This window comes from Rousettus aegyptiacus, unplaced genomic scaffold (genome assembly GCF_014176215.1).
Source record: "Rousettus aegyptiacus isolate mRouAeg1 unplaced genomic scaffold, mRouAeg1.p scaffold_m13_p_16, whole genome shotgun sequence".
Classification (NCBI taxonomy): domain Eukaryota; kingdom Metazoa; phylum Chordata; class Mammalia; order Chiroptera; family Pteropodidae; genus Rousettus; species Rousettus aegyptiacus.
This window is the reverse complement of record NW_023416291.1, coordinates 21291863-21308564: the sequence shown is the minus strand read 5'-3', so window position 1 is coordinate 21308564 and position 16702 is coordinate 21291863. Positions and strand designations below refer to the sequence as shown.

The window sequence follows — 16702 nt, the reverse complement described above, 5'->3', positions numbered from 1 at the left end:
GAAAAAAAGATGGAAATGATCCACCTACATTGGTAGGTTGAAAAATAACAGGAATGTTTCCAATTAGAAAGACTTACAGAATATTCTTTTGAGTAGAATGTGAAGCTATGATTGGGAGCCCTAAACAGAAAAAGGTAACCCTTGGGAAGTATGGCTACCATTGCTTCATTCTCATTGTCATGGACTGGTCTTAAGAGTTTAAAAAGGATTGGCGTGGAATTGCATGCTCTCTGGCAGTATCTGTGCTCAAGCTGGTAAACAGGGGCTGTACAATGGTAGGTAGAAGGGAAAACATAGGACTATATTGAAGAGCTGGCTGAGGAACTGGGAAAAGGGGTATACATCACAGGAAAGCTTCCTTCCCAGAGTCTTGGAGAAGACACCATATTCCAAATGGAAGCGAATTTTAAATCCTATAAAAATTTGAGTGAAATCTGTCAACAGATATGTGGGGGGAAAAATTCCCACATTCTTAGTTACTAAATTATTCCATCCAGTGGCTACAATTAAATATATTTTTTCCCCCAAGCAATGAAGAATAAATCAGAGTGAGGTGAGAAGACATGCATTTATGAGAGGATGTGTGTCAGTGTGCCAGAGACTCTGGAAGGAGCACTCATCTCGGCACGAGGGCTCCCACTGCAATGGGGCCGTAGTGAAAGGGACCCTCCACTGTGTGCTGCATTGGTACATGTCGAGGCATGGATCACAGCTACCCAGTAGCCCCTAGTATTTCTCAAACATTGTGTGTGTGGTGAATGGTGTAACTTGCTTGTTTGGATCAGATCCTCCTCTCTTCTTCTACCTTCTCTGCTTCTCTGCCTCCCTCTGAACTTCTTCCCTCCTCCTCCTCCCCATTGCGTACTTGCCAAGTATCCTGTTGTATGACAATAAATCCATGTGGGTGAATAACGATCTCTCACAAATTCAACAGGACAACTGAATGTTACCACATTCCTTTCTAGTTACACAAAAATCTAACTAGACACATGAGCCCAGTGGAGGGACATGAGATTGTCTCCTCTCCCCCACCCCGTACCAAACGCACCCACAGAATTGAGCTGTCATACTGTCCCACGCACTCTGTAACCAGAACGAATGCTCTGCTGCCCACCTGTTCTGAGTAGTCATTTCCATCGACGTCATCACTGTTGGAATGGCCTCCTGGGCTCTGTACATCTATCCCATGACTCTCCAGGATTGCTGCTTCTTCGAAAAAAGCGAATAGATCCCTAAATTATCTGTTACGTCATCATAATGGCCTAAACACCGAATTAATTTTCGTGTCAAGGCAATTAGAATATCATTGAACAAGTACCCAGAATCCTCTACATCTTGTTTCTTTTGAATTGCGCACGGATGGAGTCCAGCCGCACACGGGGCAGGGAGGAGCTTGCCTGCCATTCTGGGGCCCCTGTCGCTATGTACACTACGTCTGAGTGGTTGTCAGGCGCTTTAGAAATACTTACCAACTAATGAAACAGCCCTCTTGTCTTGGGGTTCTATAAAGCGTTTGGGATTTGTAATGATGAAGAGGGAGTAAGTTTATAAAGGAGATAATTTTAGACGCTCAAAACCAATCCCCCATTCCAGTCTCATCAATTCACATTTCTTTAATGCTTTTTTAAATCTCTGCCTTTTGCTATGTTCCATCTATTAATATTCTTTCATTCCAATTCTAATAATCAGATGTTTCTTAATACTGAAGTCACTGCCCAGTAACAACAAAGAAGCCTAGAGAATCATTCCCTTGAGAGAGAGACCATCTAGGTAATATGCACGACAGGAGTAATTGCTCAAAGGCCATGTCTAATTCTAGGATTCTAGAACATTAAGAACAAGTTTTAGAAATAATGTCATTATAATACAAATAGTATAAATAATACTAACGTTGGGTTATTAAGAGTACAATGAAGAAAAACATAAGGGCAGTTCTTATTAGGCTTAAATTTTAGGGCACTTCAGACCTGCAGCTCAGCCCCTCACACACACAACCGCTTGGAAGGCGAGACATTACCGATGTTCGCTCTCCTCTTGATCTCCTTCCGTCTGTTCGCAAACCAATTATACACTTTCAGGGAGGTGACTCGTTCCAGATCTGACAGTTTTTTGCCTGTGAATGCATGTGATAAAATTCAGATAATCTATGTCTGAAACTAGTTTTAAAGCATAACACTTTTATTTTTGAAAAGTTCTTTTGATTTCATTTATTGCTAGAATAACAGATACGGGCAGTTTTTTTTTTTTCTTTTTCTTTTGCATTACCTAGTACTATGTTCACACTCAAATTATCATTGAATAAAGAAACATAAATACGCAAAGAGCAACTAGTAACAAAATGCTTCAATTCAGAAAGCCACACATTAAAGAATTCTAATATTAAATACAATATTAAAGAACTCCACGAAGTCAGTTGGCTAGGGTTTGAAGTTCACATGATAGTACATGCGGGCTTCATTTAATTATCATCATTCTAGATGAATATGTTATTTATTAAGTTTCCAGAGAACTGAAGTTTACTTCTTTAAAACCTTGTATTAACTAGTCTCTTACTGTCTTAAGACAGAGGATATTATTCAGGCCGCCTTAGGGACTAACGGTCACTATGACCATCCCTTATTGTAACTAAGCAGGAACACAGCACAATTCAGGTTGCATTTTAGATTTATTATCTTCTATGCTGTCAAATATGACTTCTTACGAAGAGCACCATGAATTGCTAATAAGGACCCACCTGTACCTTTCCCTCCTCCCCATCCTTTTCTGTTTCAGCTTTTAATCCACAGTGGGTAGAGAAACTAGAAAACAAGTTAGGGCCTTGATGACTTCTGGGTAAAGTGTTTTCCGGGAAGAGTTTGTGTTCCTTTAGCTTTAGGGCTGGGACTTTGGCTTGTGTGAAATGAGGGCTTAGATGATGTTGGAGCTGAATTGGCAGGGTGTAGATTGTTAGCAGTCTGGCTTCTAGCTAAAGGGAGAATAAATTACTAAATTATTATAAAGTGTTGACACTTCCATTTATAGCCTTTATTCCAATCAAATTAACCAGCCAAATAGAAATCCATTGGATCATCTTAACTAAGAATGGTTTCTGGTAGCAAACGCATAAAATGTGGAATATCTTGGTACACAGAAGAAAAGACATGAGTGTTTAATTGGCTCCGCTGACCTGCATAGGAACAATAGGACTTCAGAATGGAATTACCCTAAATTCTTCCTAGCTAAGCAAAAGTCATCCCAACATGGGAAGGAGATAGATGCCAACTCCAAAAAGAATTCTTTGTTCAAACAGGAAAATGGAATCATACAATTTATAGTAAATGTTAATAAAAAGATTAAGATAGATTTTTTAACCCTGCTTAAATATTCCACACTTTAAAATTATTTTGAAATTGTATTTATGCTATATTTCTGGAAATAGAAACCTACATGGTCTTTTAAAAAATATCTCAATGTCTCACATCTTAAGCAGGGACATTCCCATGTGAATATTTGATTTGGCGGAGTACCATAATCACATCCCTAAGAAGTATAGCTTCGACAGGACAGAACAGTGACTATCCAGAGGAGGGAGGCACAGAGAGAGCTGAGAGCACTCGGGATGAGTAAGAAGAGATTTAGGGTCCTAAATGATGACCTGAAGCTAAGCTCCACCACAGAGCAAAATGGTGCTTGCTGCCGCCTTACCTGGCTTCTGTATAACTGCATTGCAAGCATTTGCAATTTCTTCTCTCTTTGCTTCATCTGGGTATTGATTCTCATTGAAGTAACTGCAGAGGCAACCAATTAAAACAGAGTTTGTACTTTTTGAAGTGTGCGCTCATTACATTAGCCCACTGGAAAATATGGTCTTCTTTAGGAATGTAAACAAAGTGTCTAGTCCAGGCTGGCCAATGGAATTTTCTGTGAGAATGGAAATGGTCTGTTTTGTACTGTCCAATATGGTAGCCGCTACTCACATGTGGTTGAGCACGTGAAATGAGGCTGTGACTAAGGAAGTGAATTTTTAATTTAATTTTAGCAAGTTTAAATTTAAATAGGTAAATGTAGCGGGGGCAGCGGGATAAAAAAAAAAAGGAGATGTGACGAGGGGCTACTATACTGGATGGCAGAGGCCTGGCAACTGCTGTGCTTCGTTAAAAGTGACATTGAAGTTACTTGTGATATGTATGGCTGGCTGAAGTCACAGTTCTGTTACTGAGGCACTGGTAACAATAGGACTTTTTGTATGTGTCATATTGTTTTTTGTAGCAAAACTGGAAATTACCCAACTTTCCATCAATGGAAGAATGGCAGAACAAATTATGGGATATCTATATTTATACACAGCTATTTAAAAGTGACTAGGAAAAAAATAAGTTAGAGTTCTATCCACTGACCTGGAGGGATGTTTATGACATATTCCTAAGTGAGAAAAACAATCTGCAGAATAATGTGCATGCAAAAATACCATTATGGAATTTGAAAAATTCCATCTGCATATATATTTGCATGGATAAAAGCTAGAAGAGTACACATGAGGCTGTAAATATTGATTATTTCATTGTGGGGGAAGGGGATTAGTGGGAGGAGATTTAAAAATTTTTGCCTTTTTCCCTATATTACAATAAAGCACATGTTACTTCTATACAGTGGTACTTAAAGGAAATTAGGTCCACCGAACCCATCTTAGCATTATTAGACCCGTGAGACTATATGTGAGAACAGAATGCCTCTTAGTGCTACTTTTCCTGTCATCTATGAGTTTAAAGAAAAAAAAAATGTTGTGCTTTGAACCTGGAAACTTAAGATCAGAAAATGATTCCCTGTCCAATTCTAGTTCCTCCCATTTCTTCAGGGCTTCCCTTCCCCTAGTACACAGCTTTCCCCATTCCCTCACCCTGCCAGCACCAAACAGCCTCTTTCTTCCTAAAACAGAAGTCATAGAACTATGGCATCCTAGTCTTGTCAACTATTGTCCCCCACAATGATCTCCTCCTGCTTTATTTCAATGATTTAAGCATCTTTCCCCTCATGATTTTCTGCTATTGTTTTTAGGACTCTAGTGTTGATACTGAGGATATTTTTTCTAGTCTCTGTCCCCATAATTGTTCCACTTCCACATTCCTACTGACCTTTATCTTTAAGTCACTTCCACTATTTACTTGGGCAAAGACACTCTGGCTTAGTTCTATGAGCCAGAAGCACTGGCATCACCTGGGAGCTTATTAGAAAGGCAGGATCTCAGACTAAATCAGATTCTGAATTTTAACAAGATCTCCAGGTGATTCGAATGCATATTAACATTTGAGAAGCACTGCATTAGCTCATTCATTTAAAATTCAACAACAAAGACAACAAAAGCAGATATTAAAAACCTAATATGTGCTTGCCCTGTGGTAAAGAAGAGAATTCGGTTATGACTTCAAGGTTTAATTACAATCTGCTGGAGATACAAGTCCATATACTTGTGGTAAAATTCTATAGGCTTTCTAAACAGTACTGTGGGAGTAGAGGTGAAGTGAGGATGTGTTCTGTGTGGTTCGCAGGAGCCTGGAAAACCTTGGCAGAGGAAGTGCCATTTAAATTAGGTCTCAAAGATGGACAGGAGTTTACAAGGCAGAGAAGAGGAGGAAGAGCGTTTCATGTAAGGGGAGCAGCATGTGCAAAGGCAAAGGAGATAAAAGCCTTCAAGATTCTGGGCAGAGAGGAATTCAGTGGGGTTAGAAAATACGGTTCACAAGAAGAAATAAAGACATTTGCCTGGAAAAGTAGGATGGGGTTAGGTTGTGATAAGCCTTGTCTATTCTTTAAGTAGTAATGACTTCACCCTGAAATTGAGGTTGATAAGCCACAAAGAGATATGTTCTCATCTGTGTTTTAGAAAGATAATGTATTTTCTGGACTCATCCCTCAGAACTCTACCTCCCAAGTGTTCTGGACAAAGTTATCACATAGAGCCAATTGGTTTCTTTAAAAATCTACGCTTTTCAATCAACTGGATTCCTTCTGATTAAGAAAACTTTTAGTCCTTTCTTTAAAACTGTTTTTTAAATTACAGTTGATATACTATATTGTATGATTTTCAGGTGTACCGCATAGTGATTACATGTCTATATAAATTGTGAAGTGATCACCCCACAAGTCTGGCGCCCATGGTACCTGTGCTGTACTTTACGTCCCCGTGACTATAACTGGCAATTTATACTTCTTAATTGTGTCACCTTTTTCGCCCATCCCTGATTCCCTTCTCCATCTGGTGACATTCAATTTGTTCTCTGTATGAGTTCTTTTGTTTTTTAGATTCCACATAGAAGTGAAGTCATATGGTATCTGTCTGTCTGACTTATTTCACTTAGCATAATAACCTCTAGGTCCATCCATGTTAAGATTTCATTCTTTTTCATAGCTGAGTTATATTCTATTGTATATGTTTACCACTTCTTCTTTACCCATTAATCTATCGATGGACACTTAGGTTGCTTCCATATCCTTTTAAACATTTTTTATTTTATTATTAGTTTCAAGTATATAATACATTGGTTAGACAGTTTATAAAATGATCCCTCTAATTACTCTCTTTCCTCTGGCTCTCCATCTAGCCATTCCATTATAGCTGACTGCATTCCCTATGCCATGCTCCCCATTCTGTGACCATCTATCACCAATTTGTATTTCTTTAACCCTTCACCCAAACCCTCTCACCCCTGGCTGTCACCATATTGTCCTCTATATTTATGAATTTGTTTTTGATTAGTTTGTTGTTTTTGTTCCTTAGAGTCTGCATATAAGTGAAATCATACGGTATTTATCTCTCTCTGTCTTATTTCACTAGCATAGTAACCTCTAGGTACATCCATATTGCTGCAAATGGTAGGATTTAATTTTTTTCAATGGCTGAGTAATATTTCATTGTATATACGAACCATAATTTCTTTAATCCAATTGTCTGTCGATGGGCATGCAGGCTGCTTCCATATCTTGGCTATTGTAAATACTGCAATGAAATAGGGATGCATATATCTTTTCGAATTAGTGTTTTGGATTTCTCTGGATAAATACCCAGAAGTGAAATTGCTAGGTCATATTGGTAGTTCTATTTTTAATTTTTTGAGGAAATGCCATACTGTTTTCCAGAGTGGCTGCACCAATTTATAATCCCATCAACAGTGCTTAAGGGTTCCATTTTCTCCACATCCTCAACAATACTTGTTTGTTGATTTATTGATGACAGCCATTCTGGCAGCTGTGATGTGGTATCTTATTATAGTTTTAATTTCATTTCCCTGATGATTAGTGATGCTGAGCATCTTTTTATATGTCTATTAGCCAAATCTATGTCCGGTTGGGGGAAATGTCATTCAGATCCTCTGCCCGTTTTTCAATCAAATTGTTTATTTTTTTGGAGTTAAGTTGTATGAGTTCCTTATATTTTGGATACTAACTCTCTATCAGTGTATCATTGGTGAATATCTTCTCCCTTTCAGTAGGTTGTTTTTGATTTTGGTTTTTGGTTTCCTTTGCTGTACAAAAACTTCTTAGTTTGATGTAGTCCCATTTCTTCATTTTTTCTTTTATTTCCCTTTCCCAAGGAGACAGATCCAAAAAAAAATAAAGAGATGTCAAAGAGTTTAATGCCTATGTTTTCTCCTAGTAGTTTTATGGTTTCAGGGCCTACATTTAAGTCTTTGAATTCATTCTTGTATATGGTGTAAGAAAGTGATCTAGTTTTATTCTTTTGCATGTGTCTGTCCAGTTTTCTCAACACCATTTATTGAAGAGACCGTCTTCATCCCACTGTATATTCTTGCTTCCTTTGTCCTAGATTAAGTGACCATATAGGTGTGGGTTTGTTTCTGGGCTCTCTATTCTGTTCCATTGATCTATATGTCTGTTTCGATGCCAGCACCACGCTGTTTTGATTCTTACAGCCTTGTAGTACAGTTTGATACCAGGTAGCGTGATACCTCCAACTTTGTTCTTCTTTCTCAAGATGGCTTTGGCTATTCAGGGACTTTTGTGGTTCCATATAAATTTTTGAATTATTTGTTGTGGTTCTGTGAAAAAATGCTATTGTTATTTTGATAGAGATTATACTGAATCTGTAGATTGCTTTGGGTGATATGGACATTTTAACAATGTGACTTTTTCCTATCTATGAGCACAGTATGTGCTTCCATTTATTTGTGTCGTCTTTATTTTCTTCTTCAGTGTCTTATAGTTTCTGAGTACATGTCTCCTACTATCTTGGTTAAAATTTTCCTAGATATTTTATTCTTTTAAATGCAATTGTACATAGAGTTGTTTTCTTAATTTCCCTTTCTGATAGTTTGTTATTGATGTATAAAAACACAACCAATTTCTGAATATTAATTTTGTATCCTGCTACTTTAATAAATTCATTAATCACTTCTGATAGTTCTTTTTTGTGAAATATGTAGGGTTCTCTATAGTATCATGTCATCAGCAAGCAATGACAGTTTTACTTCTTTCTTTCTAATTTGGATGGCTTTTGTGTATTTTCTTGTCTGATTGCTATGGCTAGGACTCCCAATACTACATTAAATAAAAGTGGTGAAAGGGCACATCCTTGTCTTGTTTCTGATCTTAAATAACAAGCTTTCAGCTTTTCACTGTTGAGTATGATGTCAGCTGTTGGTTTGTTATATATGGCCTTTATTATGTTGAGGCATGTTCCCCCTGTCTTTACTTGATAGAGTTTTTATCAGAAATAGATGCTGGACTGTGTCGAATGCTTTTTCTGCATTGATATGATAGTATAATTTTACCCTTCACTTTGTTTATGTGGTGTATCCTGTTAATTGATTTGCACATATTGAACCAACTTTGAATTAAATAAATTCTGCCTGATAATGGTGTATGATATTTTTAGTGTTTCTGCATCTATGTTCATAAGGGACATTGGCCTGAATCTTCTCTTTTTGTAGTATGTTTTTCTGGTTTGGGTATCAAGGTCTTTTAGTCCTTTCTAACCACCTGTCTTTAATACTCTTTCATGCCTCACTTACCAGAAACCTTTTTACTCTTAAGTCCCAAGACCTCAAACCCCCTTTTTGCAGATGAACTTGACTTTTCTTTTACCAAGATGGAGGTTATTTGAGTTTACTTAAAGAAAACTTCCCAACTTCTAAACTTCTAAGTTCACTGCTCACTCATTTCTTCATCCCATAGCAGAAGATGCATTCTTCTCCTCTTCATGGTCTACTTCTCCAACTTGTGTCTTTGATCTCATTCCTTCTTTCATTTTCTCAACTCTCTTTTCTTTCTTGCAAACCCCATCTTTTCCCTGTATCTATGCAATTACTCTATTTCATTGATTTTATGATGTTCATGTTTTCATTATTATCTGTAAAATCAGGGTATATCTTATAACTGGTGGTGTCTGAAAATTAACTAGCAGTGTTTTTTCCCCTCATTGGTACATAAAATAAAAATGTGATCTTTATCTGCTGCGTACCTATTCTCATATGTGCATGGTGTAGCCTAGGAAAACGGAATAACCTTGTAAATTACCTGCATCTCTGCACCTTCCTCCTACCAGTATACCTGTTTTTGTCTTCCCTCTAACCCAAATCTTGTCTTTTAGGATACAGCTCAAATATTACCTCTTGAGTAGTCAAAGGTAAATATTCACCCTATGAATTTTACATGTAGCGCTCCATCTGCTCCCCTCTTATACCTCTTTCATCTTGTATCATGCTTATCACTGTATACATCTCTCTCCTACTACACTGAAAGCCACCAGGGAGCAAGTTTGACTCATTGTTACATGCACTCCTCATTGATGATAGTGATGACAAGTCAATAATGATGAACAGGGTGGCTCCGTAGTGGTTAGCACGTCTGCTTTACACACAGAAGGTCCTGGGTTCACACCCCAGGTGGAGCCACAGACCATGCCCTGGGTGTACGCTGTCAGCACGTGGGAGAAGACGCCTTACCTTTAGAGATCCAGTTCTTAAGGAGAAACGGCAACATCCATAGATCGGGGTAAAAATGGGGGTAGGGAGAATTAAAGAGGGGGAAAAAAATTCTAATAATGATGAACAAAGTCACCACCGACTCGGTGTAGGGCCCTCCAAAAGAAATGGGTACCGCTATAAATGAATTGTTGATGACCGGGAGTACAGAGCTATAGCAACAAAGTCTTGAAGGATAAATATTAAATTGTTACAAATATTGAGGGATAGGTGGAAGACAGGGAAATATTGGGGCAATTAAGATTGATTTTTCACATTCTGTCTTATACATTTTGAATTTCTAAAATTAATATGCTATTTAAAATTTTTTTTTAAATAAAAACAGTAAAACAATTAAGAACTAGTCTAATGATCAGCACAACTCCATAAACAATTTGTTTGGAAAATGTATTTGGATCAGCAAAAAATATTAGGATTGTGACTGCTATTCAAGTGACTAACAGAATAAAGCCATGTTATTTCTGGAAGCTAAATTAGTATTTGTAATTATTCATGGCATAAATAATTTGAGTTAAAAAGTTTTAAAAGTCATTTTTAGTCTATGTTTTTAGAATCTAACTGTATGAAATAAACATCAGAGTAAAAATAAATCAGTAACGTCTTCCAAATCAAATACTCAAGAATAAAAAAATTCATTCCCTATTGTATTAAATCTCTAAGCCTGGCAATTAATCCTTTCTTCTCTGTTAAAGACCTATTTTTTATAATTAACCAATGCAGGCCCACTAAAAACATTTTTATCAAGATGTGCTACTACAGAATAGGTATGTACACTGGGCTATGAATACTGCTTTCATCTTTTACTCTTTCAGTAACATTTTAATGTTTAAAAATATTAATTCAAGACATACGGTATAATCTAAACTGAAAAAATGATATATTTTAAGATCTCATGGCAAATATTTAAGTTTAAAATGTAACGATTACAAATTTTCATTGCAAGCACTTAAAGCTTTTTGGTGGGGGCAGACACACAATAATGATGTGAAGTGGAAGAGATTTTAGGAAAGACAACGGCAGTCCAGGAAATAAAATATTAAAAAAATTTGTATTATATAAATATGAATAAAGCATTGTACTTGAGTAGATGTAAGTTAAAAATATGGATCCTGATATGAAGAACATATGGTTCAGTCGAGGAGAAAGATTTGGAAAGGTTAAAGTCAAAACAGTAACAATTGTTAACACAAAATACATTTAGTTGCCAATTAAGTATATAAACAATATCCTAAATAATTCAGGGTAGAAAGATATCTCTATGGACTAGGCTGATAAGACATAGCTTATTGAATTGGGCAGGCTTCTGAGGGTGCACAGACTACAGGCATTGGAAAGGAAAGGACAAAGTTCACAATAAAGAAAAGCTATAAAAGCTTAAAAACCTAAGATGTGCTTGGAAAATAGAAGGCAACTAATAATGAAATCTGATTAGACTACAGGGGTTATCTATAGGGTGATTATACATCTTGGTTTGCCTGAGATAGTACTGTTATCTTGGATTATTAACAAATTCCCTTTCACTCTCTCAAAGCATCCCATTTTAGACAATAAATGATATGGTCACCCTAGGACCACATCACATTATTGACTTATCTGAATTTAACTCATTTTCACAGGTACTCTAAAAGAGGACATGGTAATTGCTCTGAAAAAAGGAAGCATCAAAGAAGACAATAACTATAGTTTCTATCTAGTTACAAGAGGAGTTTTCTAAGTCCAAGAAATCTGCTTGGCCTGTAATAGATATTCAATAATCAACAGATGGCTGAAGGAAACAAAGGTGAAAACATAGGAAATAGTGGTTTCAGTTAAGACTTTTAGTGAAAGCAAGACTCAGGAGAAAGCCAGCTGAGATCTCACCACACTGAACACTATCTTCTCTAGGTACATTCAGGGGTTTTAGACTAAGACATAGCTGAACACAAGTGCATTCGTATAGTGCTTATCTTTGAACAGAATATTCAAATGTAGGCTATCAATAAAGTTGAGAAATGAGTCTAATGACTTTGATTTTAGACATAATTAATCATTCAGTCAACCAAAAATGTTGACTGAGTCCTAGTTTTATATCTAGCAATTGGCTAAATGGTAGCAAAGATGAATCAGACAAAGCTTCCCAGTGCAGTCACCGAAGGCTGTCTGTATGTAACGAAACACACTGTAAACTATTATAAAATGCCCTACGTTAGTGTTAAAGTGTATGGGTGCAAAGAGGAATCAACACTTGTACAGGGTAGTGAAGAAAGAGGAAGGAGAGTGAGTGAATGAGGCAGAGGAAGCAACATGTATAAAGAAAGGGAGTCATGAAAGAACTTAAAATGTTCTGAAATGGGAAGAAATTAGGTGTGGTTGGATATACTGTACATAAGATGTGGTATTTGGGGGTCAAACTGAAGAAGACATTGGGTCCATATTTAAAGGGAACAACAGAGTGTGCAGTTAACTTTTTAGGCAACAGGAGCAAAGATTTTAAAGCAGGGGTAGTACATGATCGAGCTTACTTGCTTAGTGCAATATTTCTGGTGATACTGAGGGCAGAAGCCAGTAAGGAGAGGGTCGAAGTAGGTTGAAGCATGGAAATAGAAATGATGAGATTTAAGAAGCTTTTTAGAGTGGTAACAAAACTAATTCAAAATGGCCTCACCACCCAGGTTTAGGCTCCCTTCTCCCAGGACAGCCTTAGAATAATTCACACTATTTATTATTCACTTTCAATCATTCTGTCCTTTAGATTACTTGAATGAATAGATATTTCCACTGTTACCAAGTGGGTTAATTGCAGAAGAACTTGACTCTTAAAGGAATCTGTTTCTGAACTGGAACTCTGGAATTCAAAACATATTTCTGTCCCATATAAGGATGTTTATAGCCCTAGACATTTTCTAAGACAAAAAAGGGAGGGGGATATAAACAGAAATCTACAGGTAACAATAAAAAGGTGATAAATCTGAAGGGCACCACACTTTTATAGACAAAGGATATTGTCAGCTGAATGATCAGTGAGTACCTTCACAGAGAGAAACTCAATGATCGTTTTTTGCCAGAAATGACGACAAAGAATTAAAATGAAAAGTGGCAAAATAATTTACATGAGATGAGAAACCATAAGCTAGTAACAAATGGAAATGTCCTTGAGGTACTTTCATTTCAATAACACCGAAGTCTATAAAAATTGCAGCCAGAAAATTCCTCCTTTTGTGTTTAAGCATATAGAAAAGACGGGGACTGACTCTCTAAGCAAGGGATAATGCTATATAAATGATCATTTTTTTCTCTGCCTTTATGTGAACTATCTCTGCTAAAGAGATATTTAAACCTCCTATTCCAGTAATTCAAAGGTTTCAGGATCGTAAGACACTATCCACTATCTATAATCCAGTGTGCATTTCTTCACCACTGGACAGTGGGCAGGAAAGAGAATAACATTAAATTAAAAGACTTTGGAACTTAATTGTCCCATCTTCTATTTGAGAGTATGTGTTAAATGATATTCAGCAACAAACAAAAAATTTTAAAGCATTCTCTTTTGTAACAGCAAAGTGAAGGCAGAGATAAGAGGAATAGGAAAACCTGTAAGTATAGCAACTATCTTTTGTTAATCCATAAAGGCCTGAGGAACACCTTCGGTTCACTTACCAGGTCACTGATAGTCTATATTTTATCCAAAGATGTCAAAGCCCCTCTGATACTAATCAGGCCATGAAATACCCCAGAGAAACAATCAGGGGCCAAAGAGAAGCAGGAGGAGCAGAGCTAGAAATCGGCTCTGCATATAACTCTTCATGATTTAATGTGAACTTTAGGACAATTAGGCACTTTGAAAGATTATTCACTGATCCACCTCCTCATTTGAGAAATGGGAACAATGACAAGCTTCCCCAGAGTTACAGAGCTGGCTAGGTTCAGAGACAAGATTCTAGAGTTCCAGTCCCATGCTCTTTTAACTCCTGTTTGCTAAGGAATTTGTTGGGTGGAGTGGGTCGAATTAGTGTCATCTGAAAATTCATGTCCACCCAGAATTTCAGAAAGTAATCTCATCTGGAAATAGGATCTTTGCGGATCTAATGATAAGGACTGAGATGTTACACTGGGCCCTAAATCCAGTAAGAGTGTCCCTGTAAGAACAAGAACACACGCATGGAGAAGACAATGTGGAAATGGATGCAGACAGTGGAGTGATGCACCTGCAAGTCCAGGAGCGCCAGGGACTGACGGCAACTGCCAGAAGCCAGAAGAGAGGCATGGGGGGGGGGGGGGGGGGGTTCTCCCGCAGGGCCCCCAGAAAGAAACAACTCCGCTGACACCTTGGTTTCAGATTCTGGCCCCCAGAACTGTGAGAAAACACACTTCTGTTGTTTTAAGCCACCCAGTTTGTGGAAATTATTTCACAATAATAGTATTAAATAGTATTATTATGAAGAAATAAATAGTATTATATTACTTTGGGTAAATAGTACAAAAGAATGGGATAATGTGATTCAACTATCATAGATTGATGGACTTTATTTCACTACAGACATACATCCAGCAAGTAGACTGGAATAAGCAGCTATTTCTGAAAGCAAGTAGTCAGCTGAATTGGACATTTTCTCTAGAAAGTCTGGTCAAATACTGAAAAATTCTAACTGCATTCTTTTTCCTTCTGTAATCTAAGTTGGACTGCTACTCTTTTTTTTTTTGTTGTTATGCTTAATGCTGTCCTTGAACAGTTTTCATAATCTCCCATTTCAAAACTTTCTTAAAATTTTAAAAATTGGCTACTTCTTGATAACAGATGAGGCTAAGAGATTGCCATTGCCATATTCACCTGTATCTTCAGCAAATAGTACAGTGTTGATTTTTTAAAATCTTGGAATAGTAAGTACAAATAAATATTTCTGTAATACAACGCAAATATTATCAATATTTTAAAAAATCTAAGAAACATGTAATAAAACAATTAGAGTAGGGACTTATGGGTCAAGATGGCAGAGTAGGTAAATACTATGCTCACCTCCCCAACACCACATCAAAATCACAACTAAATTTTAGAATAACCACCATGGACAACCACCTGCAGAGTAGCTGAACCGAAGTCCTAAAACTAAGGAGATAAAGCAGCAGCCACAGCAAGACTGGTCAGAGGGGCGGTGACACGGAACAGGCAGGCCCGACATCTGTGCGTGGCAGCTAAGAACCGGGAGGTGTCGCTCATGTGTGGAGGGCCCCTCTGAGCGGCAAGTGCTCTGCAGCCTGGAGCACCAACGCTGGCAAGAGGAGTTCCCACAACATCTGGCTGTGAAAATTAACAGGAACTCAGTCTGGGTGAGATGCAGGGCTGCTGTGAAGCCAGGTGTCCTCTTAAAGTGCCTGAGCACAGTCTCACTTGCCCATAAACACTTGCCCTAAGTTCTAGCTAAGGGACAGCAGCTGGAAAAGTGCCAAGGATATACTGGGAGGAACTAAATTGACTAGTTTCAGGGTAAGGGCTGGATGGGAAAGAGCTGGGACACCTAACTCTGGGGACAAAAGCGCTGGCAGGTGCCTTTGTTCCTTTGTTGAACCTTCCCACCACCCAGCTGGCCCTGTGCAGGTGGGTGCCTAATCTGAGCTCTCCATTAACCTAACACTGTTCACCCTTCCCTGGTGATTCTCAGAGCCCCCACCCCACCCAACTTGTGTGCTGGCTGAATCTTTTCCAGAGGCTCCTTCACACAAGCAGCCTACCTTGGTTCACACTGAAGACTTTCCAAAAATCTCTCAAAGGTCCACAAACCCCACAAACAAGCAGTAGCTGGCCCCAAGCCTGGTATAAACAGCATCCGGTCTTGGCTTGCAACATAGACAAGTGGCTACAAACCTGACACCAGTGGTAGCTGGCTTCAGCTCATGTCGTAGTGCCTACCAGAGTCTTAAGTCCAACACTAGCAGCAGCTGGCTTCAGTTTGCAGAAGAGCCTCTTCCAAGCGCCTCCAAGCCCAGCACTAGTGACAACCAACTGCATATAACTTTGTAGCTCCTACCAGACAGCTCCAACCCAGGTACAAGCAATGGCTGACCTTGTCCCATACTGGATCCCCTCCAAAGAGGCTCCAGAATCAACATGCTCGGTGGCTGGCTTTAGGCCACACCAGAGCACCACTCGACCATTTCCACAAGTGACACACTCAAAGGTCAGACTTGGCTGGCACTAGAGCCCTGTATTGTGGGGTCAGCCCCTGCACAACAGCTCACTCGCTGTAGTCATGGCCAGTTTTCACAGCCAATCAGCCCCTACACACTGATGTGCCAAAAGTAATCACGGCTCAAGTACAACAGGAGGGTGCACAGAACTCACACAAGAGACACCCCCCGAAACACCCAGTTCAAGTGACCAGGGAGACTACCACTGGGTACCACAGGCCACTTACTACATAAAGCCGCTCTGCCAAGACCAGGAGATGTAGCAGATCTACCTAACATACAGAAACAAAGAGTCAGCCAAACTGAGACAAAGAAACATATCCCAAGTGAAAGAATGTGGCAAAACTCCAGAAAAAGAACAAAATGAAAGAGAGGCAAACAACCAACCAGATACAGAGTTCAAAAGACTGGTTTGTAACAAACTGCCAGTTATAAAAATAGTCACAAGGATATAAAGTACATCATAGGGAAAAGAGTCAGTAATACCATAATAACTATGTATATAGTCAATAATAACTATGAATACAGTCAATAGTATTATAACTATGGTGTCAGATGGCTAC

General features: G+C 38.3%; 1 protein-coding gene across 14 annotated transcripts in view; it reads right to left on the bottom strand.

Annotated features, from left to right (window-relative positions):
- HMBOX1 (homeobox containing 1) overlaps nucleotides 1–16702 on the bottom strand; it is a 162811-nt gene that overhangs the window by 14680 nt on the left and 131429 nt on the right. For 3 of the 14 annotated variants that reach the window (XR_004954881.1, XM_016144686.2, XM_016144689.2), the window contains exons 7-9: nucleotides 3685–3767; nucleotides 2018–2113; nucleotides 1115–1209 (exon numbers count right to left, since the gene is read on the bottom strand). Coding sequence is in view for 13 of the 14 variants with exons in the window: in XM_016144686.2 (XP_016000172.1) it covers nucleotides 1115–1209; nucleotides 2018–2113; nucleotides 3685–3767 (274 nt within the window). In the remaining variant the exon portion in view is untranslated. Of the gene's footprint in view, nucleotides 1–4; nucleotides 878–1114; nucleotides 1210–2017; nucleotides 2114–3684; nucleotides 3768–16702 lie in introns of those variants that run through there. The other 11 variants (XM_016144688.2, XM_016144690.2, XM_036233597.1 and 8 more) reach the window with 9 other exon arrangements.